This window comes from Grus americana, chromosome 12 (assembly GCF_028858705.1).
Source record: "Grus americana isolate bGruAme1 chromosome 12, bGruAme1.mat, whole genome shotgun sequence".
Taxonomy (NCBI): Eukaryota; Metazoa; Chordata; class Aves; order Gruiformes; family Gruidae; genus Grus; species Grus americana.
Genome location: NC_072863.1, coordinates 11,066,010 through 11,092,006, shown reverse-complemented (window position 1 = coordinate 11,092,006; position 25,997 = coordinate 11,066,010). Strand labels below are relative to the sequence as shown.

Here is a 25,997-nt window from a genome sequence, read left to right as displayed (position 1 = left end):
AAGGTCCTTGCAGGCTATTGTATGGAGGCTGCTGTGCTTGTCTCCACAGCCAAGCCCATGAGGATCAAGGAAGACATCTTGGCTTGCACAGCAGCTGAGCTCAACTACGGCCTGGCCCAGTTTGTCAAGGAGATAACACGGCCCAATGGGGAGCGCTACGAACCGGACAGCATCTATTACCTCTGCCTTGGCATCCAGCAGGTGAGGGAGGGCTTGCTGCCCTCAAGTCCTCCACAGCCAGACCTAGGGGGCAGATCTAGTAAGGGGAGCTTGTACCCTTTATTTTGCCTTCTGGGGACCCAGAGAGACTCACTGGAGTCTCCTTCAGTGCCTCACCCCAGAACAGCAGCCCACCTAGTTCAGTCTTTGTTCCCAAACCCAGTGAGTAGGGAGGCAGCTATTCCCCAGCCTTGCACCCTTCTTGCACATCCTTGAGGAGGGCTGGGAGCTCAGTCCCTTCTTCAGTACTAAGTCTGCTTTGTCATGCCCTGGGGTTTTCCTCACAGCTCTCAGAAGTGGCTGGTTTTAGTCTGCCCTGCAACTCTGGTTGTACAAGGAGGGGCACTCTGCATGTGTGCCCTGGGCTCTCTGGGGAGGGTTTGCATTCCAGGTGCTGCTGTGTCTCTCTTGACTGTGTGTTCTGTCCTTTCTAGTACCTGCTCGAGAACAATCGTATGGTGAATATATTTACAGACCTTTACTACCTGACCTTCGTGCAGGAGCTGAACAAATCCCTGAGTGGCTGGCAACCCACAGTCTTACCAAATAGTATGTGTCTCCAGAGTATCTTCAGTCACCACATGTACCCAGTTTGTGCTTCTAGGCTTGGATCCTCCAGTCTGATTGTGCTCCCCCAGCCTCAACCCTCTTCCTTGGCATAAGCAGTATGGTCCCACTGTGTCTTGGGGTCATACTGACCCATACCAACAATGGAGCCAGCCTGGTTTATGCCTCAGCAGCTTCTTTTACCCAGAGTCAGGGTAGCTGGGAGCAGAGCACAGCTGCTTTGTGTCCTGGGACAGTTTGAATCTTTACAACACTTCACAGTGATGTCTCTACCCTTTGGCAAAGAGGATACCAAGCCAGGAGGCTCGCGGGCCCATGCCTTTGTGTTCCCAGCACATAAGCGAGCCTTGCACACTGTGCCAAGTGTGGGACAGGGTTGCTCTGCCACTGCCTTGTGAGTGGACTAACTTAGAGCTCTGCAGAGGCTTTTCATGATGCTCTGATCTGGGCAGCCTTCCTTGCTGTCTCTTGTCAGTGGTTAGTTCACAGATCCAGCCTCACCTCTGCATATTGGTTGTCCCAGACAGAGGCATTTGGCTCCAGACCTGTGTTTCTAGGCAGGAGCTGGCCATGTCTGTCCTACCTGCTGCTTTTCCTTCATTTCATGCTGAGTGTGGTGGAGCATTGACTTGGAGTTCGCTTTGTGGCCATCTGTAGGGATGAATGGTTAGGATTGATTTGGGTTCTGGCCTGTGGTTTGGCTGCACTCTGAGGTAGCTCATGGCTGGGCAGAATCAGCATCTAGTTCTGCTGATGGCTCTGGAGAAGTAACCTCATGGAAAAGGGGATGTTGTGAAGCATCATTCTTTTGCAGTGAGCTTGCCTGGGCAGGGTGTAGGGATTGCCACAAGGCCACTGTTGATGTGACCTGGTTCTTTGCGTTGCAGACGCAGTTTTCTCACGTGTTGAGGAGGAGCACCTCTGGGAGTGCAAGCAGCTGGGAGTTTACTCACCCTTCGTGCTCCTCAACACCCTCATGTTCTTCAACACCAAGTTCTTTGGGCTGCAGACAGCAGAGGAGCACATGCAGCTCTCCTTCACCAACGTGGTACGCCAGTCCCGCAAGTGCACCACAGCCCGTGGCATGACAAAGGTGGTGAGCATCCGCTACTACGCTCCTACCAAGCAGAAGAAAGGCCGAGGTAGGGTCTGACAGAGCATCTTTCTGTCCCTCCCTCTGCCTCCCCCATTGGGTCCCAGCTGTGATCCTGCTCTCTTCCCTTCTGCAGATGGCAGCTCTGGAAAGCGGAAGCGTGAGGACGAAGTACCAACACTGGAGCAGCGGGAGAACAGGATGAACCCACTCCGATGCCCAGTCAAGTTCTATGAGTTTTATCTCTCCAAATGGTGAGGCTTTCTCTGTAGAAGGGGCATGTGCCGTTTTGGGGCTACCTTTCAGTTTTGGTGGGAGCCTGTGGGAGTGGCCATTACTCTCCAAACATTTGTACTTGAGTGTGAAGCCTTGCACAGGATCTGCGCTGCTTGTATAGACGTGGTTGAGAGAATGCTGCTTTCTGGCCCCTTCCACTACTTGCCTCTGTCCAGACAGGCATGATTGTGCAGTATAAGTCCTGGTGCTTGGCTGGTTAGGGGCATTGGTCCTGAGTGAGGAGCTGCAGATTCCTGTCAAAGGATGAGAGGCTGTGACAAGCCTTGAGCCCTCCTTGATAACCATAAGGGCAGGCCAGGCTTTCTGAGCCCATGGAACTGATATCCCAGGGCTCACCTTCCTCTCTCTTTACAGTCCTGAGAGTCTGCGGAACCGCAACGATGTCTTCTACCTGCAGCCCGAACGGTCATGCATCGCCGAGTCCCCACTCTGGTACTCAGTCATCCCCATGGACCGGAGCATGCTGGAGAGCATGCTGAACCGCATCCTGGCCGTGAGGGAGATCTATGAGGAGCACAGTCGGCTCAGTGGCCTGGATGATGACATGGACTAAGAGTGAGGTGCTAATGGGCTGCTGACACCTCATCTCCCTGCCTCCTGCTGCAGGCAGGGGCCATGCAGCGCAGGAGGGGACGGTGCTGTGGCAGTGCTGTCCCTTCATTGTTACCAGACTTGGACATCCCATGCTGCTCGTTACAGGCCTTTCCTACATACGTGGCCCCCGCACTCAGCCCTGCCTCCTGTCCCAGCTGCTGGGCGAGCCATCTCCCCTGGTGCCAGTACCTGCAGCACAGGGGTGGCAGAGCCCCTGGGGCAGCTCCCTTTGCCCAGCCCTGTGTCCCCCTAGCCCCAGCCCTGACACTACCCCCCTCTCCCCCTACCCAGGGCAGGAACTGCACAATATGGCAGAGCACTGTCTGGGACCAGCAGCCCTGAGGCTTTTAATTCCCTCTTCCTTTAGCATCCACTCACGGGGCTGCAGGTGGCATGGCAGGAACAGTAGCTCTGCTGCTGCGGTAGGATTGTGTTTTCAAGCCAGTGGGGAATGACTGCCTGAGAGCTATTGGGTCAGGGGGAGGGCTTGTTCCCAGGGGTGGGAGAAGTTTGGGCTGGCTGCAGGGAACGGAGGGAGCCTGTACTGGAACATGAGGGCAGAGATCCATCCTCGCCATGGGGACACTTCCCTATTATGCAGCTGGGCTGCCTCCCTCAACTTTGTCAATGTTTTCTGGGTTGGCAGAAAACTGATGGAGACGAGTCTGTGCCAGCACTGCCTCTGCCCCACTGTCCCCTGTCCCGGCATAACACCCTTCCCTGGTGCAAGGTGCCATCAGTGGGTCTTTCCGGTCCAGCTAGGGGCTTGGGCAGCCACTGGCAGAAGTGAGGAGCTCTGCCTGGCCTCTCCCTCCCTCCCAAAGCAATAGGGTGCCAGTCCTGCCTGGGGCAAGCCTGGCTCTGGCTGTGCTGCTCCCTGCTGCCTCCTGCCCCTCCTTGTGTTCTGGTCGGTTTTCTTGAGCTGTACATGGGTCTCCTGTTGAGCCTGTATATATTGTTCTGGGCCCTGGCCCAGGGCCATCTGTTCTCTGTGTCCATGTGGAGAGTGAGCCACTCACCAGTCTTGTTGTAGTGATGCCAGGGCGGTAGGACTAACCCTGTGTCTCTGGAAACCATTCATTTCAAATAAAGATCAGAAAACTTCTGGCAGCCCCTGCTTTTCCACCTCCAGGCAGGGTGGGCACTACAGGAGAGCAGGGCCAGTGTCTCACTGCTGCCATGCACCTTGCTCCTCTCTATCCCTGCCTGCCTATGCTGCCTGCACTTCCTGCTTTCTCTGGCCCCTGGTGCACTGCCAGCTCTGGCATGCTGGGATGGCCTGTGCCCGCTGGTGCCAGCCTGACATGCCCATCCCTTGCCCATAGGGCTACACCCCAACCCAGCCCAGTGGTGGCTCTGACCTGGCCACAGTGTGTCCATGGAACAGACCAGTCAGAGAGCGATGCCGTAGTGCCTGTGGGCAGAGCAGGAGTCAAGTGAGGTGCAGTGGGTGTTTATTTGCTCCCCCAGTGCTGACAGGCTTCTACCCCAGTCCATCCCTACTCAGCCCCGCTGCTCCCAGGAGTGCAGGGGGCAGCTGAGCTGTGTCCCCAGGGCCATGCCTATCTCTTGCACTGGCCATGGGGTCCATGCCATGAGCCTGGCAAGGTCTGGAGACAGAATCGCAACTGTGGCCACCTGTGCATCACCCATCCCTGAGCATCCCAGCAGGTCACATTCACACTGCCAGGTCTGCTGCTCGCGCCTTCCCATAGGACCCACTGGCTACCCCCAGCCATGCACCCGCCTTCCCCAGGGGTGCTAGGCCATGGGGGGGTCTACCAGCAGCCACAGTGCTGCCACTGCTGGGCAGGATGACACAGTTGCTGCGGAGCCCTGCAGGGCCACCAGGACTGGGCAGGATGCAGGACTTGGGGCCTGGATCCTGCTGGCACTTGGTGAGACCCAGGTGGTAGATCTCCACCAGGTTAAGCAGCAGGGACACACAGGCCACCCCCAGCATGAAGAGGATGAAGATGGTCTTCTCAGTGGGCCGGGAGATGTAGCAGTTGACGGTGTTGGGGCAGGGCCAGCGGCTGCAGGTGTAGAGGGGCTTCAGCTGGAACCCATACAAGGCGTACTGGCCGACAATGAAGCCCACTTCCAAGAGAGCCTTGAAGACGACGTTGCAGACGTACGTCCTCAGGATGGCCCCCCGCATGCAGACCTGTCCCCGTGTGTTCCCTGCAGGGAGCTGGGGCTGCCTGGGGCGCTGCCGCCTGGCCCCACTGCTGGCCCATATCACTGTTTGCTGCTGCGCCTTCTCCTCCAGATGCACCAGGTGCAGGATGTGGCCCAGGTACACGAGGCTGGGAGTAGAGACGAAGATAATCTGCAGGACCCAGAAGCGGAGGTGGGAGATGGGGAAGGTGCTGTCATAGCAGGCATTCTGGCAGCCAGGCTGCTGTGTATCGCAGGAGAAGCCAGACAGCTCGTCACCCCAGACCCGCTCAGCAGCTGCCCCCAGCACCAGGATGCGAAAGACGAACAGGACGGTGAGCCAGACCTTCCCCACCACTGTGGAGTGCTCCTGGGCACTCTCCAGCAGCCGCCCCAGCAGGCTCCAGTCCCCCATGTCACGCGCTGCAGTGCCCTGCAAGACAATCACCCTCCAGACACAGCTGCCCCACAACCCATCAAACCACTAGCCCATTCCCCGGCCAGGCAGGCATGCAGGGACCCAACCCAGGGCTGTCCCTGGAGTGTGCCCACCCTGTGTCCCACAGGACCCCCTAACCTGTTATGGGGAGGGCAGCGGGAGCAAAGACTTCCAGCAGAAAGCAGCCCTGCCAGGCTGGGAGCACTATGGGGGCCACCATGGTGGCGATCCGGCATGGGGACCTCTCACCGTTGGTGGGTGCGTGGGGCAGCCCCCGGTGCTCCTGCGCTGTCAGGTCCCCTCAGCAGGACAGTGCACGATGCTGTGAGGCCCCTTCCTGGTTGGTCCCCAGCTCCTCAGCAGGGTATGGACAGGTCCGTCTGGGTCTGTCCGTCTGTCCACCCAACGGCAGGCGCAGGGTTATTGGGGCATGAGGCAGCTGTGTGCCCCATTGGTTTTCATTGTGACTGGCAGATGAAACAGCCACTGGGGAAACTTTTTCCCTCTATTTTTGGCCTGAGCATTTTTCTAAATATATTTGGGGCTGCAGGGGCTGGTGCTGGGGGAGTGTGAGCCCTTGGACACTGCTCAATGCCACCCAGGGGTCACTGCTCCTGCTGCCAGGGCACCATGGCCACGGCTCCAGGCCAGCGAGGCACTGCAGTCACCACAGCCCCTGGTGGCATCCATGTGGGCTAGGGTGCAGGGGTGGGCACCCCACAGTGGCACCCCAGCCCCTAGCACATCCCAGATAGAGCAGAAAGGAGGGAGGCAGTGCCTGAGAATGGAGATTTAATGGCCTGAGATGCCCTCCTGGCCATCCAGGCCGATCCAGCGCCTGAGGGATGCTGTCCATGGGACAGGGACAGCACAGGGCCGTGGGGCAGCTGCGGGGTGGGGGCAAGGGCTGGGGCCCCCACAGCGCTGGCCCTAGCAGGCAGAGCAGCGGTCACCCTTCTCCTGCAGCCCAGGGTTGCGGCGCAGCATGTCCTTGAGGGAGCCGTCCTGCTCTGTCAGCAGCTGGTTGATCTCATTCTGCTTATACTCAGAGGAGAGCTTGTGCCCATAGAAGGAGCCTTTCACCGATGGGGGGTTGGAGTTGTGTTGGCCTCGGCGGGCACAGGCCCGCACCACCAGGTAGACCAGCTCCGCCATGTTGAGGATGATGCAGATGCTGGAGGTGACCAGCATGAAGACAGTGAAGACGGTCTTCTCAGTGGGCCGGGAGATGAAGCAGTCAACAGTGTTGGGGCAGGGGTAAGCCTCACACTTGACCAGCCGCACCATCTGGTAGCCCGGGTAGAGCATGTAGAAGATGTACATGAACACGGCCTCGAAGAGCAGCCTGAAGACCACACTGCAGACATATGTCCACCACAGTGAACCTGATATACGCATCTTGTGCTTCTTCACCTCCTCCATGTGCTTGGGGTCTGCGTGCCCTGTCAGCACCAGCAGCTTCTTCTCCTGGTGCTGCTGGTAGGCCACGTGCATGGCCACAAGGAGGGCTGGTGTGGTGACAAGGATGAGCTGCAGGGCCCACAGACGGATGTGGGAAATGGGGAAGAAGTGGTCATAGCAGACACTGTTGCAGCCAGGCTGCTGGGTGTTGCAAGTGAAGGCAGATTTCTCATCCCCCCAGACGCTCTCAGCTGCTACCACCAGCACCATTATCCGGAAGATGAAGATGACAGAGAGCCAGATGCGCCCAATGGCAGTGGAGTGGCGGTTCACCCCACTCAGCACTGTGTAGAGGCCAGCCCAGTTCATCGTTCCTCACGTCTGCAGGAGTGAGCAGCGAGAGACGGCGTTAGGAGTGAAAAGGGCCCCTTGGCAGAGAGCCACTGCATCCCAGCCCTGGTGGCAGCAGCCCTGGGAGGGACCTGGGAGCAACTGGCTGCCACAGCCCTGCTAGGTGGACAGCAGGATGGATGGACAGCAGGCCAGCAGCTTGGCTCCCACTGCTGACATGGTTCAGAGCAGCATTTTGGCCAGAGCAGGCAGGAGACAGGTTGGCCCTGCAGTGCCAGCTGCTCCTGCCCTGCCACCCCACACTGGCATGGGGATCCTGACCCACAGCTGCCGCAGAGGACGGGGGTGAAGCTCCCACACCTCTGCAGGGACCCCTGATCTGCACCCAGCGCTGAGCTCTCTGGTTAGGGATGGACCCAAGGAGCTCCGTGGGCTCCTCTACACTAGCACCTCCCTGCCCTTGTCCCCCCATTCCCTGCAGGAGTGGGGCCAGGAAGCCCCAAGTTGGGGAGACCCCCATGTACCATGCATTGCCACCCTCCTAGAACTGTCCCTGCCTGGGGAGCAAGGGGTGACCCCACACCCCAAGCACAGCCCCCCCACCCCACTGGGGCCACCTGCTGGCATTGAGCAGCCCCGGGAGCTGCTTCCTGCCCTGAGCACGAGGGTGGGGGGCTGGGACCAGCCCTCTGGCCACCCCTGGTATGGAGGATCCCAGCGGTGCATACCTGCCGGTGAGGAAGGGTCCTCGCGAGCTGCCCCCAATGGCCCCTCTAAGGTCTCATGTCTCCCACAGGAGAGCTCTGCTCCGCCTGCCCTCGTCTCTATCCGCCACTGCCCTGCACTGGAAGTCATATGCTGCTTTATAAACTATTTACATACAATGGGGCCTTTATCGGCCCCTGAACAACACACTTTAGCATTCAGATCCAACGCTCTGACTTCCGCCCACCCCAGCCAAACAAAGTGCCTGTGTGCTGTATTCCTGCTGTCTGGCCCCGCACCCGCTCCCACCGCACCCTGCACTGACCACAGCCGTGCTCCCCCCCTCCCCCGGACTGCCAACTGCAGGGTGGTCATCACTCTGCCCAGTAGGATCCGTGCTGCAGTTATCACCAGGCTGGACAGCCATCCGGGGTGCCTGGGGGTCTCTTCCCCAGGATCCATAGCAAAGCCCAGCTGCGTGTCCATCCTGCACCATGACCAGAGCTGGGATCTGGTTGCTCCCCAGCATGGCACTGAGCAGTTTGTGGGAACCTGTGGGGCTGGGTGCCATGCCCTCAGGGATCTTCTGCCAGGGTGTTGGTGCCAGCAGTGACGGCTGTGAGGGTGCTGGAGCTGCCCTGCGTGTGGCCCGTCCTGTTGGGGACATGGGAAAGAGTCCACCAGGGTGACGCTGGCTGTGCACTAATGGGGGCTGCGCTCAGTGCTGAGAACCGTGCACTGCAGGAGCTGCGCTCCTCTCCTGGGATGGGGGGGGCCACTGACACTGACCCACTGCTTAGACACACTGGTGGGGGCAACACCGCCTGTGCTTGTAGACCACACCCCCTCTGTGCCCATGTCCCTCAGGGCTGGTGTCCCAGCCACACCATCACACTGTACCCCATCCCCGCAGGGATGGTACCATGTCCCTCAGGTTTTGTCCCTGGCCTCAGGCGGAGAGCAGCACCAGCTGGGAGGCCTGCAGAGTGGTCAGGCAACAATGCCATCCCAAATGCACCTCTAGCCCTTAGCTCAGGGTGCGAGTGCTTGGAGCTGCGCAAAAGGTGGTGGGCAAAGACCCTCCAGTGAAGGTGCAGAGAGGGCAGCCGGTGCCCAGGTCGTGCTCTGCTCCTCACCCCCACCATGGGGGCCAGCACCCTTAGCTCTGCCCTCCCTGGCTCATGGCTGAGCCCTTCTGTGGCCCCCATCCCGGACCTCCCAGTGTCCCCCAGCTGGGGGACATGTGGCCACCCCCGCACTGGTGCCATGCCCGCCAGACTCTCACCTCAGCACCGGGACAGGCAAAGCTCTTGGGCAATTCAGCGGACTGAACCGCCAGCACAGCACCCTGGACTTTATACTGCTCTCTGGCACGTCACTCACCCCCTCCCAAACAGCCTCACTGCTTCCAGGGCTTGCTCCCTGCCAAGTAAACACTGCAGGTGTGTCCAGCCTGTGCTCACACCCCTGAGGCACCCACTGCCACAGCCAAACACTACCACCACCACCACCCCCCCTCCCCGGGACAGCCCAGGGGCTGCTGCAGCACCAAGGCAGGACTAGCCACCCAGGATGGTCCCCATGGGAGCTCTGTGATCCCCCTGGCTGTGCTCCTCTGCTGTGAGGATCCTGCCCACCACGTTCCCTGCATGTCAGGCATGTGCACCATGGCAGGACACTGCTCTCCATCCCAGGAGACAGCTCTGGGCACCCCCAGCACCCAGAGCACTTTGATCTGATGTTGCACGCTGCCGGCTGGTCCCTGGGGAGCCACTGACACCCAGATTTAATGTGCAGCCAGGAAAGGCAAACAGCCTGTCAACGATTAACCCGCCTAACTCCAAAACTTAAGTTGCTGTGCCACTTATTATGGTTGTCTTCATCCCATGAGTTCATGCTTTGTGATACATGGATAATTAACATGATGACACAAAACATCTTTTTACCTACATTATGTTCTATCAAGCACACAGATAGGCCTTTTCTGCTGACTCCTCTGTATTGCTCTGCTCATTTGTTAGATGATAGAATGTGCATGGTGAAAAACACGAGAAGAAAGTTATTCTTTTGACCAAAATGCAACTAAGGGAAAGCATTGCACCTAAGTGTGCCAGGACATGTCAACCCAGCCCTGCATTTTGGGGCCCCGGGGTTCACTGCAGGACCCTGCACACCATTCCCTGCATGAGGATGGCAGGGCAACAACTGTGGGGAGGTGAGGGGTAGTGAGGGGCAACGGGGGTCCCCCCTGCAATGTGGTGGGGACGATGGGCAGTGAGGGGCCGAGGATCGCTGGGGGGTGCAAGGCGGGTGAGGCCGGCCGGGGCCGCAATTACAGCCCACGATAAGCCGCCGGTTGAGTCAGCAGCGCCCGGCTGGAAGCGGGAGCGGCCTCAGCAGCCGGCACCGCCCTGGCCGCGCACCCGGGGCCCGGGACGCGCCTTGAGACCGGAGGGGCCCTGCCCGAAGCGGGATGCGGGGGGTAGGGGGGGCACTGGAGGGTGCCGGGGCATGCTGAGGAGGACACAGTATGCGCAAGGGGCTAGTGGGGCCAGGCTGGAGGATCAGGCTGCGTGGGAGGTGCTGGAAGGTCCCGGGGTTGGGGGCAGACTGGTGAGCACTGGGGAATTTGTGGGCCCGGCTAAGTGTGTGTGTGGGGAAAGCATGGGGGGGGGGGGGGGGAATGCAGGAGCCAGGCTGGGGGGCACTGGGAGCCAAGCTGGAGGTCACTGGAGGGCTCCTGGAGGCAGGCCGGGGAGAGCGGGGCAATGCGAGGCGGGGGTGGTGGTTGCCGCCCGCCCTGCCGGCTGCTCCCGGCCTTGGCAGCAGGTGGCGCTGCAGGGCAGAGCCAGGCCGGGCCGGGGGCAGTGGCGCCCCACCCACCCGCGGCAGCACCCGGGGGGCTCAACACGTGGGAATCTACCAAAAAATATAATAAAAATGGAGAAAAAACAGGAAGGAGGGAGGAGGAACCCGGGGCGTTGCTGTCCAGCCCAGTGCCCGCCCGATGTCCTCACCGGGAGGTGATGGGAGGACCAGAATCGCCGTGGATGGGCGGGAGCGTGGGCAGCAGCACCCTCGCGTGGCCGGGGCTACCGCTGACCTCCGTGTCCGGCCTCGGGACACCGCCGCCGGTTTGCAGTGGGCAAAACTGTTACGCAAAACCCAGCGGTTAAGGACAGGCTGTATGAAGCAGCCGTGGCTGGTGCTGCCTCTAGTGCTCAGAAAACTGCCCCGTCCATAGCCACGTGGATCAAAAATGGGATCTTTATTAACAACATTAATTGTGAGGTTAATTTGGTGTCTGAAGGTGTAGCAAAGAGCTCCAGGACATGGACATGGACAAACTGATGAGATAGGTAGGGCTTAGCCAGCATCCGGATGGAGGGACAGGGGTCATCCAACTGCTGGCACCTTGCTAGGGTCAGAGATCGCACAGCCCAGCAGTCTGTGTCAGTAGGATGGAGGAAATCAAGCAGCCCTTTCCCCTGCCATTCTGCCTCAGGCAGGGGTGGCCCTATGGATGGCTCAGCCTCATGGCCAGCCTGGATGGCCATTGCAGTGCAGGGGCTACTGGGCTTCCAGGCTCAGGCTGATGGCAGCACAGGTGACCCTGCATCCAGGCTGCTGCCTTCGAAGAGCAAAAACCCTCTGGTTTGAGTCAACTCTGCCAGGAAGGGCATTGGCAGTGGATGAGCACAGAAATTCTTTGTGCTCCTGCAGCACAGGGCAGAGGGGGCTGCAGCACACGGCATAATGGCTTGTCCTGTCTGCCTGTGGGTCTGCTGTCCTGTGTGCATCAGGGGTGTGGGGACCAGGATGCTGTTCAGGTGATGCTTATGTGCAGAGCAACATCCCAGCCCTCCTGCTGCCTGTGGCTCCTGGAGCAGGGAGGGGCCAGGCACAGGTCAGTCATCCCCTCCCCATGCCAGGGACACCTTTGCAGTTCAATTTTCTTACTCTTCTCTTTGCCAGCAGTTCTAAACATGTCCTCTGAAGCTGAGGATGTCCCATAATCGTCACACAGATGTTAACTGCATGTACCCTCTGGGGCACAGTGTCCCCTGGGCTTTGGCAGTCTCCAGAGAAACACTGCTGATGGTCAAGGACACCCTGGACAGATGGCAGGCTCAGGAGTTTTGCAAAAGCAGTAGCGTAATAGCAATGTGCTGTCTGTCACCAGCTTGCCCTTGGGGTCCTAGCTGGGGTGGCCCTGCTGGCACATGGGGACAGGAGGCAGCTGGGGCTGTGCAAGAATGAGGAGTGGGAGCAGAAGAGCAGGGCAAGCCCCTATTCTGGTACAGAAAGACATCTCTTCTTCAAGAGGGCATTAGGCACCACAGCATGGGCAGCTGGTGGTGATGGCAGCATCATCAGGATGGACCACTGCAGGGCTGGCCCCGCTGCTCACGAGGCAGCTGCTGTTGGAGCTGTGCTGTGGAGCACTGGCATTTCCATGGAAACCCAGCCCCTTGGCCTGATGTGGGTTTTTCATCTTGGTTCCTCTCACAGCCGGTCGCTAAATGGGCACCCAGTGGCTGCAAGAGAGGACCTTGGGACCATGGTCCTAGGGCTGCTGGGTGGGTCGAACCAGAGGGCCCAGCAGTTTGGGCAACTCTGTATGGAACTGCAAGTCAGGGTTCAGGGTGGGCAGCCATCCCCCTGCTTGGAGAGCTGAGCCCACAGGGAGCAGCTCTGCCCATTGGCATGGAAAAGCCCAGGGGAAAGCAGCCCCATGCCAGGAATCCCATTGGCCCATTGGAGTCCCATCACAGCTACACAGCATCCCTGCCCTTGGCCGCATGGCACGTCATGCTGTCTGCCTCTGGTGCCTTCCCCATTCTCTTCATCTGCCCCATGGCTGTTGCCATCCCAGGCTGGTGCCCCCAGGTCAGCCTGCCATCACTGCCTGCTGTGTGCTGCAGCTCCAGGACACAGGGCACAGGCTGGCAGGGGCTGTGGGACCCCCACATTGGGCAGCAATGAGGGCCATGGGGGGGTCCAGTGCAGGGGCTGGAGCATGGTGCTGAGCAGGGTGACATGTGCCAGTGGCACTGCAGCCACAAGAGGCCCCTGGGACAGTAGGGCAGAGTGCCTCATGCAGTCCCTGCATGTGGCCTTCTGCCTGTACCCCGGACCCCCCTGGCTCAGGGCCTCTGCCCTGGCTCTGCTGCCTGCATACTGCCTGGAGGTGATTCAGGCCCCATGCCCGGTTTCCATGGCAACTCCAGTTGAAATTACATTAAAAAGAAATGAAACTAGCAGCTTTTCTGGTTGGCAAGCAGGGGGAGGGGAGCTGGGATGGGAAAGGCGGGGGGGGGGGGGGGGGGGGGGGGGAGGGGAGCTCCATGGGAGGAGCTGTGGGGCAGATGAGGTCCCACATGGGTCTCAGTGCTGGGGGTGGGGAGGGGCGGCAGGACTGGAGGCATGCGGGGGACCCCCCCACTGTGGCACACTGTGTTGGCAATGCTGGGTCGCATGGTGCTGACTTGCATGCGTGCTGCGCTGGGGGTCTAGCACTCCAACCTGGTGAGGTGATATCAGGGTCCTTCTGCTGCCTTTGCAGGGTGGGTGCCAGGGACATGGGGACTGTCCAGACTCTCTGCCAGCAGACATGGCCATGGCCAGGGTGGCTCTGAGCCAGCACAGGGCACCTCACCCAGCCTGGGAGCCTCCAGCCCCTGCACGCTCCAATGAGAGGCAAGACACACCGCTATTAAAAATATCACTTCTGTTTTATTTGGAATTTGTTACTCTGCGCGGGTGATAGGGTATAAATACATTCTCCAATGAGCATCCTCACCCTCAGCCCTGCCCCAGGGCAGGGGGCCAGGGCAGGGTGCAGGGCTGGGGGTGTGTTGGCCCCAGGCAGTAGGGCCAGCCGGCACCGGTGCATCACGGCCGCCAGCCTGGGCAGCATCTGCCAGCCGGACCGTCTTGCACAGGATCAAGGTATGGTGTGGCCCTGTGTGCCAGCACCCACCAGGGGGTGGGGGGGGGGCTGAGACAGGGGTGCCCTGCATGGACTCCCAGGCAGCTCCAGCTCCACACCTGGCTGCACCGAAGCCCCTTGCCTTGAGCCCCACTACCCACAGCCATGTGCAGTTTGGTGGCCATCACCAGCCCAGCGGGTGCCCCAGCCCCAGAACGGGTGCCCCAGCCCCAGAACAGGTGCTCCCAGCCCCATGCAGGCCACATCACCCTTAGCGACCTTGCTCGAGCAGCCCCTGCCCAGGTGTCTATCCTGACCACATGCCCGAGATGCCAGAACTGAGCTTGGGTCACCCTGCGACAGGGGAAAGGCCTTAGCGGGAGTGAGGTGGGAGGCAGAGTGGCTGTTGGTGCGAGGCTCACCTTGCTCCTACCAGCCCTGCAGTGCTGGCCACCCTTGCCACAGGCTGCAAACTGTGGGCTCTGCTTTCAGGCAGCAGCACAGGGAGGGAGGGCACAGCGTGGCCCTGAGGCAGTGGAAGGGACATGGGATGCTCCGTGGGGAGCAAGGCAGGGTGGGGAGCCCTGGGACACAGTGCTGGGGGGGGGGCTGCCCTGGGTTGATGGGGCTGGGCAGACGGTGCTCACAGCAGGTGATGCCCACGTGGGACGGTGGGTGGCACTAGCCGGTGGTGGCAGCTGGGTGAGTCAGGGCAGGGGTGCTCGCAGGCGGACCGTCGGATAGGCTGTTGGCTGAGCTACGTGGGCACAGGCGACAGAGGAGGAAGAATATAAAAAAATACAAAAGAGTGCGGCCCCACGGTGCAGGAGGCAGTGCCCTGCCTGGTGCCTGCCTGCGGCAGGCAGGGGCCACAGGGGGCCGGTACCGCGCGCACACGCTGGCTTCTAACTGGCTTTTTATTTTATATCAAGAACACTTGGTTTTAAAATTTTTACAAAGGACAAAACGCGGCGACTCCGTTAGTGTGTAAAGAACTAAAGATCTGCTTAAAAAACGTCTCTGCAAAGAGAAACAACTGACACAAAAGAGATTCTCTGCAGCGCAAAGAGGGGCAGAGGTGCCAAGTCTCCCGCCCGGGGCCCTGCTCCCAGGGTTCCTGGGGTCCCCGAGCCCTGGCACTGGCCCCAGCGCCCACACTCCCTGGACCCTGCCTGCTCCCTGTGCCTATAGCACCATGGCCCAGGGCCACTTCTCGACACAGTGAAAGAGACTTTTCCAGGGCACTCGGGATGCCAAGCCACCTGGGAATGCCCGAGCACTGGCCAAGAGGGATGCCCGACTCTGCTCCTCGTCAGTCCTGGGGTGCTCAGTGGGCAGAGCGCTGCGGATGTGATTGCTCTGTGGGGAGGCACAACCCCGGTGTGGGAAGCCTTGTGGCCGCTGCCAGCAGGATTCCCCCTGCTCACTCACACCAGTGCATGGGCGCAGGGGCTATGCCATGTCCCCCCCTGCACTCCACTGGCACCCTGGGGTGACCTGCGGGGGCCCTCTGGTCAGGAGCCAAGAGAGTCAAAGCACTTCTCAAAAGTTAGATAGGGACAAAAGAAAGCGCCAGGGGGAGAGCAGGGCATCCAGCCACGCCGGGACCCCACAGATCTCCAAGCTCGGTGCCGCATCGTCCATAGGCGCTGCCCCTGTGTCTGGGGGCTCCGTTGGCCTCGCTGGTCCCTCTGCCAGTGTCTGCTGTGTGCGTGTGCGTGCGTGCATGCGTGTGCGCCAGTGGCGGGCAGCTATACCCTGGTGGTAGAGTGTGAGTGTGGGAGCCCCGTGCTATTGAAGCCAGCCGTGAAGGTGTTGTAGGGGTGCAGGGTCTGCAGCCCCACCAGCGAGTTGGGGATCATGGTGATGGTGTTGGGGGTCATGAGCGGGATGTCATCCGGGGAGCGGCGCAAGGTGAGGGTGTAGTCAGGCAGAGCAGCCAGGCGCAGGGCGTCGTGGGGTGGCACAGCCTCGCACTCATGGTGCCCCTGGCTCACCTGCAAGGAGGGCATCTCCTCATCGGGCGCATGGGCGATGTCATTGGCAGCGCCATGCTGGGGGCTGGGTTGCCGGTGTGTGTCCTGCCGGCGCTTGTCCTTGCGGTAGTAGAGGGCAGCGAAGGCCAGCACGTTGAGGAAGAGGAGGGAGGCACCCACAGCAATGGTGACGCTCAGCTCGGTGGAGTAGTCACGGGGGCTCTCAAGCAGGGTGCCTGCCTCCTGCTCCGGGCTCCACTTCTCCTTCCCATTCTCGCTGTTGTAGGCAGGTGAGATGGCAGGGCGTTTGGTGGTCCAGATCTTGCCGTTGGGCCGGCGAGTGATGTGAGAATTCTGCGTGGTGTCGGGCGGCGGCACTTTGGTGGTGGTGGAGGTGTAGTGGAACATATCATGCAGGTTGTACAGATGAGGGACCAGGTGCTTCCAGAAAGCCACCTTGGTGGCCCGGTAGTGGTCGCGTACCCGTGGCTTCAGCCCAATGTGCAGATACAGCTGGTCGCGGGGATTGTACTTGGACCAGGCCACCTCCTCAAACCGGTTGGCCTTGGTGTGGATGAACTTGGTGTCCTGGGGGACAGGCTTGTTGGGGTCCCTGCAAAACATAGGCAAAACAGAGCTAGCACCGGGAAAAGCTGGAGAGGTGAGGAGGGAGAGCTGGACACAGAGATGGAGGCTGCGGAGACCTTTGCCAGTGGTGGCACAGGGTGGGCTGGTGAAAGGTCCTGCATGGCTGGGCATCATCCCAACCCTGGGTCAAGTCTCACCCGTGATACCCATGGCCAACCAACCTCCCCACCCCTGTGCTTGGCTGGGTCATGTCCCAGGGGCTGGCCACGCTCTCAGCTTCTCACTGTGTGGTTGATGCCCTGACCCCAGTGAAGGTGCAGCATACAGACTTCTGGGCACAGGTGATCTCAGTGTCCCACACCAGCCATGACACCCCACCCCACATGCAGCACAGTCCCAAGGGGTGCAGCTGCAGTGAGTGTAGATGCCCCAGGCACAGCACCCATCCCCCACTCACCCTGTCTTGGCAAAGTTGGTCCAGTAGGTCATCACCACAGCACTGAGCATGACGTCATTCTTGGAGAAGTTGCAGGGAAAAAGGTCTGTGGGGCCAATCATGGGGATCCCGAACACATAAGGCACCTCATCCCCATGGGCTGCATCAGACCACGCAGGCTTCATCAGGCTCTGGCAGTGGTGGTAGAAGGCGTAGAAGTAGGTGGGGGAGCCGTAGCGGGCATGCAGGTCAGCCGTCACCACCGAAGGCTCTACCCACTGATGGTCAGTGAAGAGGGCCACCAGAGTCTTGCGACGTGTCTCGGGGTTGTCCCTGTCAGCCCAGTCTGTGTACATGAACTTGATCGTCTCCCGCAAGGTGTCCTTGCCCTCGGGGTAGCCATACAGGTTGTCTACAAAGTTGGAAACCGAGTAGTCAAAGTCACTGCCCGAGACACCGTCCTCGGGGTCCACCACGCCCTCCACGAACTTCAGCCCCTCGCCCTGGTTAACCCCCAGCATGATATCATAGTTGAGGAACTCGCCCTGCTCCATTAGGATCTCCGGGTCGTCTGGGATCACATCCCCGTCAATGACTGGCCCAAAGGCCACATGGTAGCGAGCTGGTTGGATGTCTTGCTCCACCAGCTCCTTGGCACTCTTCTGCCGCAGGCAGTCCACCATGTCCACTGTGTCCAGCACGTTGCAGCCCACTTTGTCAGCCAGCATGCTGGTGTACTTCACAGGCTGGTAGTTCACTGCCCAGCTGGAGAGTGCAGAGCCGCTCTGGATGATGGCTCTCTGGAAGAGACCTGGAAGACAGGCAAGGAGCGGAGGAAGCTTGCAGCAGGTTGAGTGCTGTTCCAGCACCCCAGAGCTGCAGTGCAGGATGCAGTGTGAAGGCATCGATGCCCTTGGACTCCTGCAAGTACCCAGCTCTCCTGCCCTCGCCTGGCCTTGACCAGGGCTGTGCTGCCTGCTGAGCCGGGCTCACATGGAGGGCTCAGCTCAGGACCACCATGAGGGTGGCTGGGTGACAGCTGGGCATGCAGTGGGTGCTCCTGGCAGCAACCAAGGGCTGCTGTGCTCCCGGAGGATCCCATTGCAGGGCATGGCCCGGCATCCCTCTGTCCCTGCGTAGGTAGAAGAGGGGCCATGGTTGCATCACAGCCTGGCTTTGCTGAGCAGCCGACACAGTCCCAGCCAGGGTGCATGCTGCCCCTGGCTCAGCGCCATTCTCCAACCCAGGGTGGCACTCGCTTCACTGAGCAGTCAGGCTGCAGGCTGGCAGCAGTGGGAGGGTTAACGCCTGCTCAAGGACACTTAACCCTGCATGTCCCACCCCACTGCTTTGTCAGGGTCCCCCTTGCCCCCCCAGGGTCCCCCTTTTCCCCCTCCCTGCCACTTCCTGCCCAGCTGGGGCTGCTCGGTGCCAATCCAGCCCTGCAGGAGCACACTGCCAGATGCACAAAGAGGGCCTTTCTGCCACCGGGAACACAGAGGGAGTGGACTTTCGCCCTTGAAAACGGGGCCACAAAGGCCCTGGCCCAGGCAGAGGAATGCATGGCTGCGCTCCAGCCCCTTGTCAATGGCACTTGTGCTCAGAATACAAAGGGCGGCAAGGAAGTGGAGCCTCTGGGGTGGTTAAAGGCAGCCGGGCTCAGGGTGCACCCTGGGGTCCCTGCTCTCCAGCCAGCCCTCTCCTGCACCCCAAGTGCTGCCTGCGACCTCACCGGACCCTAGCACTCACTTGCCACAAGGTGGTCCCCGAATGGTGCTGGCACAACAGTGTGGTGGCCACAGGGCTGCCCTCAGCCCCCTGAAAGATGGAGTGCCTCTGTGAGACCCCTTGTGCAGCCATGGTCTTACTGGTGTGCAGAGGAGCATGCACCTTCCCATAGCAGAAGTGTTCAGAGGCTCGTGGCTCCCAGCCACCACATCCATAGTTCTTGTCTGCACACACAGTCGTTGCCCTGCCAAGTACCTGACATACAGTCCCATGTGCTGGGACAAAAAGAAGTCACAAGCTCTGTTTGTCACCTCCTGGTGCCCTAGAAAGCTGTACCCAGCCTACAGACTGGAGACTGGTCATGGATCCACGTGCCAAAGAGCCAGAATAGGGTTTCCCTAGCTCCCAGGAGATGCTGTCCCAGCAGCAGCTATTGCTCTGTACCAGCAGCATCACTTCCCAGACAGACCTACTAGACTGTGCTGTGCCCCTGCCTGCGGAAGCATAGGAAGCTGGTGTCACCAATAGGTCATGTCCCTGATGGAGCCCCTTCACTGTGTTTCTGCATGGCCACATCCTGACCCAGGAGAACCCAGGAGTCTGCACAAGCCCAGACTTCCCATGTCCTCCCCATCCATGCCAGCATGCAGCTGAAGCCCAGCAAGCTCCCCAGGGAGGTATCATCACCCTGCAGCTCACCTTGGAGCCCTCCAGCCTGCAGGAAGATGCATCTCTGCCTCCCTGTCTGTTCCCCTCTGAGGTGAGGTCCCAACTCACCTCATGTTCCATGGAGGTGGCTCCATGGCACAGCGGAGCCAAGCAGTGGGACCAGGTCTCTGCCAGAGGGTGCTCAGTGCCGCAGACTGCTGCCAGCTCCTGTTTTCCCCTTCACTTTGCACAGTAGCTGAGACTTGAAACACCTCTGGGGTTGTCTGGGCCAAGACCTGCTCAAAGCAGGGTGCTGGGTACCTTGCCCAGCTGAGGTCTGAGCATCCCCAGAGCTGGCAGTGAAGGGAAGCAGCCCCCATAGAGCAGGAGATGGGGGCAAAGGAAGCACAAGAGGTTTGCCCGTCAGTGACTGCTCCTGCCTCTGCATGGCCAGCTGGGAAGAGAAGCAGCACTTTGGTCCTTAGCGAGGAATCCACCTGCCTACAAGGGTCTCCTTGGCAGCCAGACACAGCGTGCACTGCACCAGCCTCCAGTGTCTGCCTCTCGCAGTGCCTGGCAGAGCAGGCACAAATTAAGCAGCTTCATTAATAGCTCTTGATCACTATGAGTTTTATTTTGATGTGATAAAAACAAACCCGCCTGGTCTGCAGGCTGCATCTTAGCACAGATCCCCCACTGTGCTCCAGAGCTGGCTGTCCAGTCCCTGGAGAGATGGGTGCTCCAGCACAGGGGTTTTTTTGAGGTCATTTTATGGCTATTTGTTTTGATGCGACACTGGCTGCAGCACTGAGTGCTCCTGTCCCGCCTCATGGCATTTACAGCTGGCAGCAGCTCCCCTGCCACAGCAGCAAGGGTGCTGGGCACCCAGCACTACTGTGATGCAGGGGGGATGACACCACAGACATTGGGGCTGGATGGGGCAGCAAAGGACATAGCACGCAGGTGCAGGGTTTAGTGGCAGAAAGCCTAGAGTTACCTGAAAAGGGCTATACTGGCACAACAGTATTTTTCATGGCTGGAAAGTCAGGGAGCAGCCCCCCCGATCCACCCCCAGCCTCTCTTCATGCTGCTCCCTCCATCCTGGGCCTGTACAAGCAGTTGGGGCCACCTGGGCAGCCAAGCACATGGTCCTGCTTCCAAAGAGGTGTCACCAGTCTGCAGCTTTGGGGCTGCCCTACCAGAAGCACCCAATCCCAGAGAGGAGACTTCTGGACCAAGAGCACCACTCCGTGATCCCCACTGCCTTCCAGGCACTCCTGTGCTGGCTGTGCCACAGGCTCTGGCACAGAGGGAGCATGGGGCACTGATGGGCTCCATAGCCCGCTTGGGATATCCCACCACCTAGGGGGCTCTGGAGCTCTTCTGCATACTCTGATCCCATGGGTCATGGAAGCATGTCTCAGCTTCTCCAGTTCGCTGGGCCATATGAGGAGAGGCTGGCAACCAACTGTGACCGCTGAGCACCCTGATGGGCAGGAGGGATGGGTGCAGAGGCACAGGTAGCCTGTCAGCTCTACTCTTGTCCCTGCGGAAGGGCCATCAGTGGGAAGCAGAGCCCAGCATGGCAATGGGCCTCTGCATGGGGTGGGCTCACCGCAGGGCAAGTGGTTTACCAGAATCAGGCAAGTTTAACCAAAAGGGCAGCTGGAGAAATCTGGGGGAAGAGAGCTGTTTTGGGCTTGCCTTTGACTCCATGGTGAACTGCCAGCCCTACAAGCCCTGTGCCAGGTCTGGGCTCAGTGGGGTGCTGACCTTCACTCCCCACCATGAGCACAGGCTCTGCCACCTCTCACCACAGCTAACACCAGCCTCGTGCTCCCTGCAGCACCTGCAAACCTCCACATCAGATACTACCAAGCAGACCATGATGCTGCTGGTGGTGCAGCCACCTTCACAGCAGCCTGGGCTGAGATAATTTCTGCTTTAAATATTGGGGCAAACAGCTCCCAGGGCTGGAGGAAGCCTGCCCAACTTTGCTGGAAGCCTGGCCAGTGCCAGCCTCCTCCCATATACCCTCCACCATGCCATCAGCCCTGTTGAGGTTCTGAAGGTTTCCTTCATTCCTGTGCAGTTCCCAGGCTGTTGAGCAGGGCTGTAGCTCTTCGCAATGGCTTCAAGTGCAATTTTGTGTATGTCTCTGAGGTACAGGCTCACACCCATGTCCGCTGACCATACACGTCCTCTTCTCCCTTGCACCACGCTTGGGGATACAGCACGGGAAGAGGGCTGCACCGTCATATAAGCCCCTGTGACCAAGTGCCTGGCAGGCTGGTCCTCTGTGGACCGTGTCCACTTCAGGCTTTGCTCCTGCGATTTCCTTTAGGAAGTTTAGCAAGAACACCTCTACGCCCATGCTTAGTATTTTTCCCCAATGGTCAATGTAAAGGTCTTTGCAGGTGGTTTACATGCATTTGGTCTTATGCCAACACAATCTTTAGTGTAAATAATTCCTTTCTTTATCTAGAGTAAACACTCTGCTATATTTACAGATATCAGTCATATCACTTCCACCTGTGTTTTGCTAGTTGCAGCACTTCCAACTTTCCCAGTCTTGCAAGATGGGGCCCTCCATCCCTCTCCAGGCTCAGGTCTGGCTTCCCCTCTACTCTAGTATGAATGCATTTGCTAGCACTGAGACCCATGCTCACGGTGCCCTGCATGATGCCCTATATCCCCTCCACACCTGCACGTGGGTGAGCCTGGGTGCCTGGGCAGGGTGCTGCAGGAGAGGTCCCCACCTCTCCCTATGTCCAGGTGCTGTCCCTGGACTGCAGCCCTGCACACTGGGAGCACCAGCTTCATCCCTGGCTCCCACATGTCCTGTTGCTGGCCTCTCCCTGCCCACGATGAGAATGTTTTGCTTCCCGGCTCTGGGTCAGGCTCTCACCAGTGACTAATTAAAAAGCAGCCCTGACTTTGCCAGGGTGGCCAGCAGTACCTGGGCGGGCTCCCTTTCCTGGGTTAGCATCAGCGGGGCACTTGCAGCCGCAGCATCCTTGGGCACAGCTGGCACCTACCTTCAGAGTGGTGGGAGAGGGTGAGCAGGCTGACGCAGGAGGCACCGATACCGGAACCAAAGACAGTGATCCGCAAGGGATCTCCCCCAAAGAAGGCGATGTTCTCACTGACCCAGCGCAGCGCCTGTATCTGGTCCAGCAGTCCATAATTGCCTTTGGCAGCCTGGTCCCCCGTGCTCAGGAACCCTGCAGGCCAAGGGGAGCCTGGTTAGGGATGAGGAAGCAGGGGGTGTCCTGACCTACCACCCCCCCTTCCACAGGCCTAGGGAAGCTTCTATGGGACCCTGTCTCACCACAGTATGAGACCCCACTACCAAAAGAGTCCTGTCAGCTCTAAGCTGGAGCAGGGACACCACCAAGCTCCAGACCCTCTGCACAGCACAGAGGGGTGAAAGGCTGCAAGTGCAGCTGCAAGCCCCGGGGAGACTCTCCAGCCAACTGCAAGCAGTGATAGGGTGATGGGCACAAATCCCTGTCCTACCCAGACTACCACCTGTGCTAATGAGTCAAGATGTCTCATACGTGCTCTAAGGACAGCCAAGAAAGCATCAGTGGCTGCAGGCAGGCTGAGTGCGTACACAGTCAATGCTTTCCATGGACTAGCATGGCCTAGAGAAGGCTCTATAAATATATGGAGGTGGGCTGGGCAGAGAGGAACCGACTGCAGCTTAAAATACAAAGGCTCTCAGTGAGGAAGATACTGAAAAATGCTTTCAATACCAAAGGAAACACCCAAGATAAGTTATCAGTGTTTCATTTGCTTTGACTCAAAGCAGGAAGACAAAATCACAGTCCTGAGGTAAAATCCAAGCAAGTAACCCCGGCAGGCAGGGAGCAACACCAGCACTGCTCCGGCACTGGAGGTGCTCTGGGTGGGCACGCTGCAGCACTTTGATGGAGATGACAATGACACCATTTAAGTCTTATTTCATATTGTGACTTATGTCTGTTTAATTTGCTTTGCCCATCTTAAAGGCCCAACTTTTAATATTGAAAGGTCTTGAATAGGCTTGGTTTTCACTGGGGAAGGAGAACTGCCAGGTCCCCAGGGGCAGCCAGGCAGTATACCTGCTGGCAGCTCACCACTCCGAGCCCTCTCAGGAGGAGATGCTGGGTAAACAAATTTATTATTTATTTAACTGCAGACCAATATTTGCTTTCAGTTGAACCAGGTTGTGTAAATGAGCCTGGGGGGAGGGGGTGATGCCAGGAGCTAGACCACGCTACAACTGCCCACTGCGGACACTGCCACGTGGCACCCTGCTCAGCAGTCAGGGTGGATGGCTGGGGCAGTGCCCACAGCGCAGCTCCCATCCCGCTGGGCCCCACGACCCCACTGCCCCCTTCCCAGCTGGTACAAGCCCAGTCAGCCATGGGGGCTTGTCCCGCTGCCCAGCTGTGCTGGCAGCACAGCCCACGCTGGCCAGCCCATACCGAGCACTCCAACGCGGTAGTTCAGGGTGATGACAATCACGTTCCCATAGCTGGCCAGGATGCTGCCGTCTATCATGTTCCCTGTGCCTTCCATGTACGAGCCACCGTGGATATACACCATCACAGGCTTGGCCCCGCTGTCTCGGATGTCTGGAAGGAGAGGTGGTTAAACACAGTACTCCGCCAATGGCCACAGCACCCTGGCATCCTGAGGCCAGGCGGACCAAGGACGAGGGCAATGCCAGCTGCCAGGACCGGGGGACAGGGCTTAGGAGCCAAAACCAGAGCTCTCCTGGGGGCCACAGTGTGGACCTCCAAAGACAACCATCACTGAACCAAGTCTGCCAGCCCCTTTTCAGGTGGCTGCAGCCACTGCACCATTCCCACACTGCCATCCCCTTGGGGGTCTCAGGACATGTGGGAGAGAGCTGGCTGGATGCATCTGCTCTTCCCTGGAGCCACGCTCTGGCTGTGTGTGGGAGCCAGACCAGTGGCACCTCCATTGCAGGTGGGAGTTGCAGAGTCCAGCCCCAGGATGCAGCCCCATATCCCATCTTTGCCTGGACCCAAGCCCTCAACTCCAAGAGTCCTGGAAGCTGGCATTGTGGGGGGGCAGGGATGGGGGTGTGCAGGACCTAGAAGGCAGGGGGGCACTGGTGGGTGCTCCAGAGTCTGACTCTCCCACCCCCCCCCTTCCGATACCCTTGGGAAGGCAGAAACCTGCTAACTGCCTGGATGTGAACCCATGGCACCCCAGTGCCCAGACACAGCGATGAGGCAGACAGCGTGTGCATGTGTGTGTGTGTGAGGGAGGTGAGTACGGTGTCCAGACAAGGACAGGGCATGAGGCATGGAGTGAGGATAGGAAATGGGACCCCAAGAGTTGGGAAGGAAGGACTGCCACACTCCCTCTCTTGACTGGCCATGGCCAGGGGATGTCCTGCCCCTTCTGCTCCACTGGCCTGGGATCCCTCATGGAGTTGAGCTCAGGCACAAGGGAAGAACACCCATGTTCAGCTCCTGGTACATCTCGCCCACATTACACGGAGGAGGCAGTTGTATCCATCATGGAGATGGTGCCAGGTCCCACATACCTGTGATGCCCACCCCTCTCCTGAGCTGGCGAGCCAGCACCGATGGACTTTGCCCTCCCTTGTGCTCACCCACACCCAGCACCTTGCTCGGGCAGGCTGGCATCACCTTGGCTGCCCCGGCCAGCTGCCACTCCCTGCCTGCCTCCCTCACCGGTGCACCACGTGGGGCTGGGACTCCTGGGGCACAGCCACACCAACTCAGGGTGGACATGCTCCCTTGCACCCGCCTAACCCCTGCCCACATCCACTCTTCCCCACAGCTTGCCCATCACAGGGGGCTGCAGGGCAGGATGATGGGTACCTCTGGCCATCCCCGCCTCTAGCTGTGGCCCACGACATGGCTAAGGGTGGCCTCCCTTCCATACAGAAAGCCTCTTCCCTCCAGGAGAATGAGGATATGGCAAGACCTGTGCTGGCTCTTTTCCTATTGCCAGGATGCAGCCAGGCAAATACACAGACCTGGGGAGCAAAAAGCACTTGTGGCTCCTTTGGGACAGACATCACCCATGCAGCACAGCTACAGCAGGATAAGTCTTCCCAGGACCACCTGCTTGAAATTCAAAGAGCAGGAACATCGGTGCCTGTGCCCATGTCCTCTCCTTCCTGCCACACACTCCCACCAACACACAAAGGGACATCCTCACAGCAGAATGGCAGCAATGTGCAGAGACATAGCAGGAAATAAATGGCTCCTAATCGCTGCAGCACATTTTAGTGTGTAGGGATTTAGCAGTCAAATCACTTAGGCTAAATGCCAGTTTATGCCCTGGTGCAAGAGATCCTGGGGCACAGGTTAGTGGGAGAAAACAACAGTTCTTGATACTGCCAAGGAAAAAGCTTTTCATCTGTTTCCCAGATGCTAAACACCATCTGCCAGGCTGTGCTTGAACTGCCCCGGGACTCTTGCACACCATAAGGTTTTACTGTCCTCAGCACATTAGGGCTGCACCCAGGCCAACCCTTCCTCCTGCCTCCTCTTCACATTCCTGGAGCCAAACACATCAACTCCATATCCTGCAGATGAACAACCCCATTTTACTAAAAATAGCTTATTGTGCACCTTGCTTAGCCCTGGTGTACATCTAGAATCACATCTGCTTGAAAGCCCACTTTGCTCTGCCTTGACTGGTGCTGATGCTCTGGTTGCAAGCAAGACCTCACTTGTGTTGGGTGGAGAAGGAGAGAAGTTAACAGAAACCATATCTGAGTAGACCTTGGGTCTCCTGGGCACGGACAGCTACCCTGCGGGTGCCAAGCTGCTGACATGGCCACCCTGTGATGGGGCCTGCAGCGGGGA

The 25,997-nt window shown here is 59.2% G+C and overlaps 4 protein-coding genes across 11 annotated transcripts in view; 1 reads left to right on the top strand and 3 right to left on the bottom strand.

Annotated features, from left to right (window-relative positions):
* ZMYM3 (zinc finger MYM-type containing 3) overlaps positions 1-3,875 on the top strand; it is a 32,216-nt gene extending 28,341 nt beyond the window's left edge. For 4 of the 5 annotated variants that reach the window (XM_054838931.1, XM_054838930.1, XM_054838927.1 and 1 more), the window contains 5 exons: positions 50-201; positions 654-768; positions 1,674-1,928; positions 2,016-2,133; positions 2,531-3,869. In XM_054838931.1, coding sequence (XP_054694906.1) covers positions 50-201; positions 654-768; positions 1,674-1,928; positions 2,016-2,133; positions 2,531-2,729 — 839 coding nt within the window. In that variant the 3' untranslated portion in view covers positions 2,730-3,869. Of the gene's footprint in view, positions 1-49; positions 202-653; positions 769-1,673; positions 1,929-2,015; positions 2,134-2,530 lie in introns of all 5 variants that reach the window. The other variant, XM_054838926.1, reaches the window with a different exon arrangement.
* A 573-nt stretch (positions 3,876-4,448) lies between these two features.
* Positions 4,449-5,345, bottom strand: LOC129211999 (gap junction alpha-3 protein-like). The gene has a single exon (XM_054839938.1). The coding sequence runs from the start codon at positions 5,343-5,345 to the stop codon at positions 4,449-4,451; it is 897 nt and encodes a 298-aa protein (XP_054695913.1).
* Positions 5,346-5,879: 534 nt separating this feature from the next.
* GJB1 (gap junction protein beta 1) lies at positions 5,880-9,196 on the bottom strand. 2 transcript variants are annotated; one of them, XM_054839940.1, is made up of 3 exons: positions 9,112-9,156; positions 7,850-8,480; positions 5,880-7,151 (listed from the first exon to the last, which is right to left on the bottom strand). In XM_054839940.1, exon 3 carries the CDS (start codon positions 7,137-7,139, stop codon positions 6,300-6,302), a length of 840 nt encoding a protein of 279 aa, XP_054695915.1. In that variant the 5' UTR covers positions 7,140-7,151; positions 7,850-8,480; positions 9,112-9,156; the 3' UTR covers positions 5,880-6,299. The 2 variants fall into 2 exon arrangements, with proteins under 2 accessions (XP_054695915.1, XP_054695914.1); XM_054839939.1 differs by lacking the exon at positions 7,850-8,480 and having other exon boundaries at positions 6,069-7,151; positions 9,112-9,196.
* Positions 9,197-13,542: 4,346 nt separating this feature from the next.
* NLGN3 (neuroligin 3) overlaps positions 13,543-25,997 on the bottom strand; it is a 40,381-nt gene continuing 27,926 nt past the window's right edge. For all 3 annotated transcript variants that reach the window (XM_054838884.1, XM_054838885.1, XM_054838886.1), the window contains 4 exons: positions 23,607-23,756; positions 22,173-22,358; positions 16,780-17,569; positions 13,543-16,347 (listed from right to left, as the gene is read on the bottom strand). In XM_054838884.1, the coding sequence (XP_054694859.1) occupies positions 15,510-16,347; positions 16,780-17,569; positions 22,173-22,358; positions 23,607-23,756 (1,964 nt within the window). In that variant the 3' untranslated portion in view covers positions 13,543-15,509. The remainder of the gene's footprint in view (positions 16,348-16,779; positions 17,570-22,172; positions 22,359-23,606; positions 23,757-25,997) is intronic.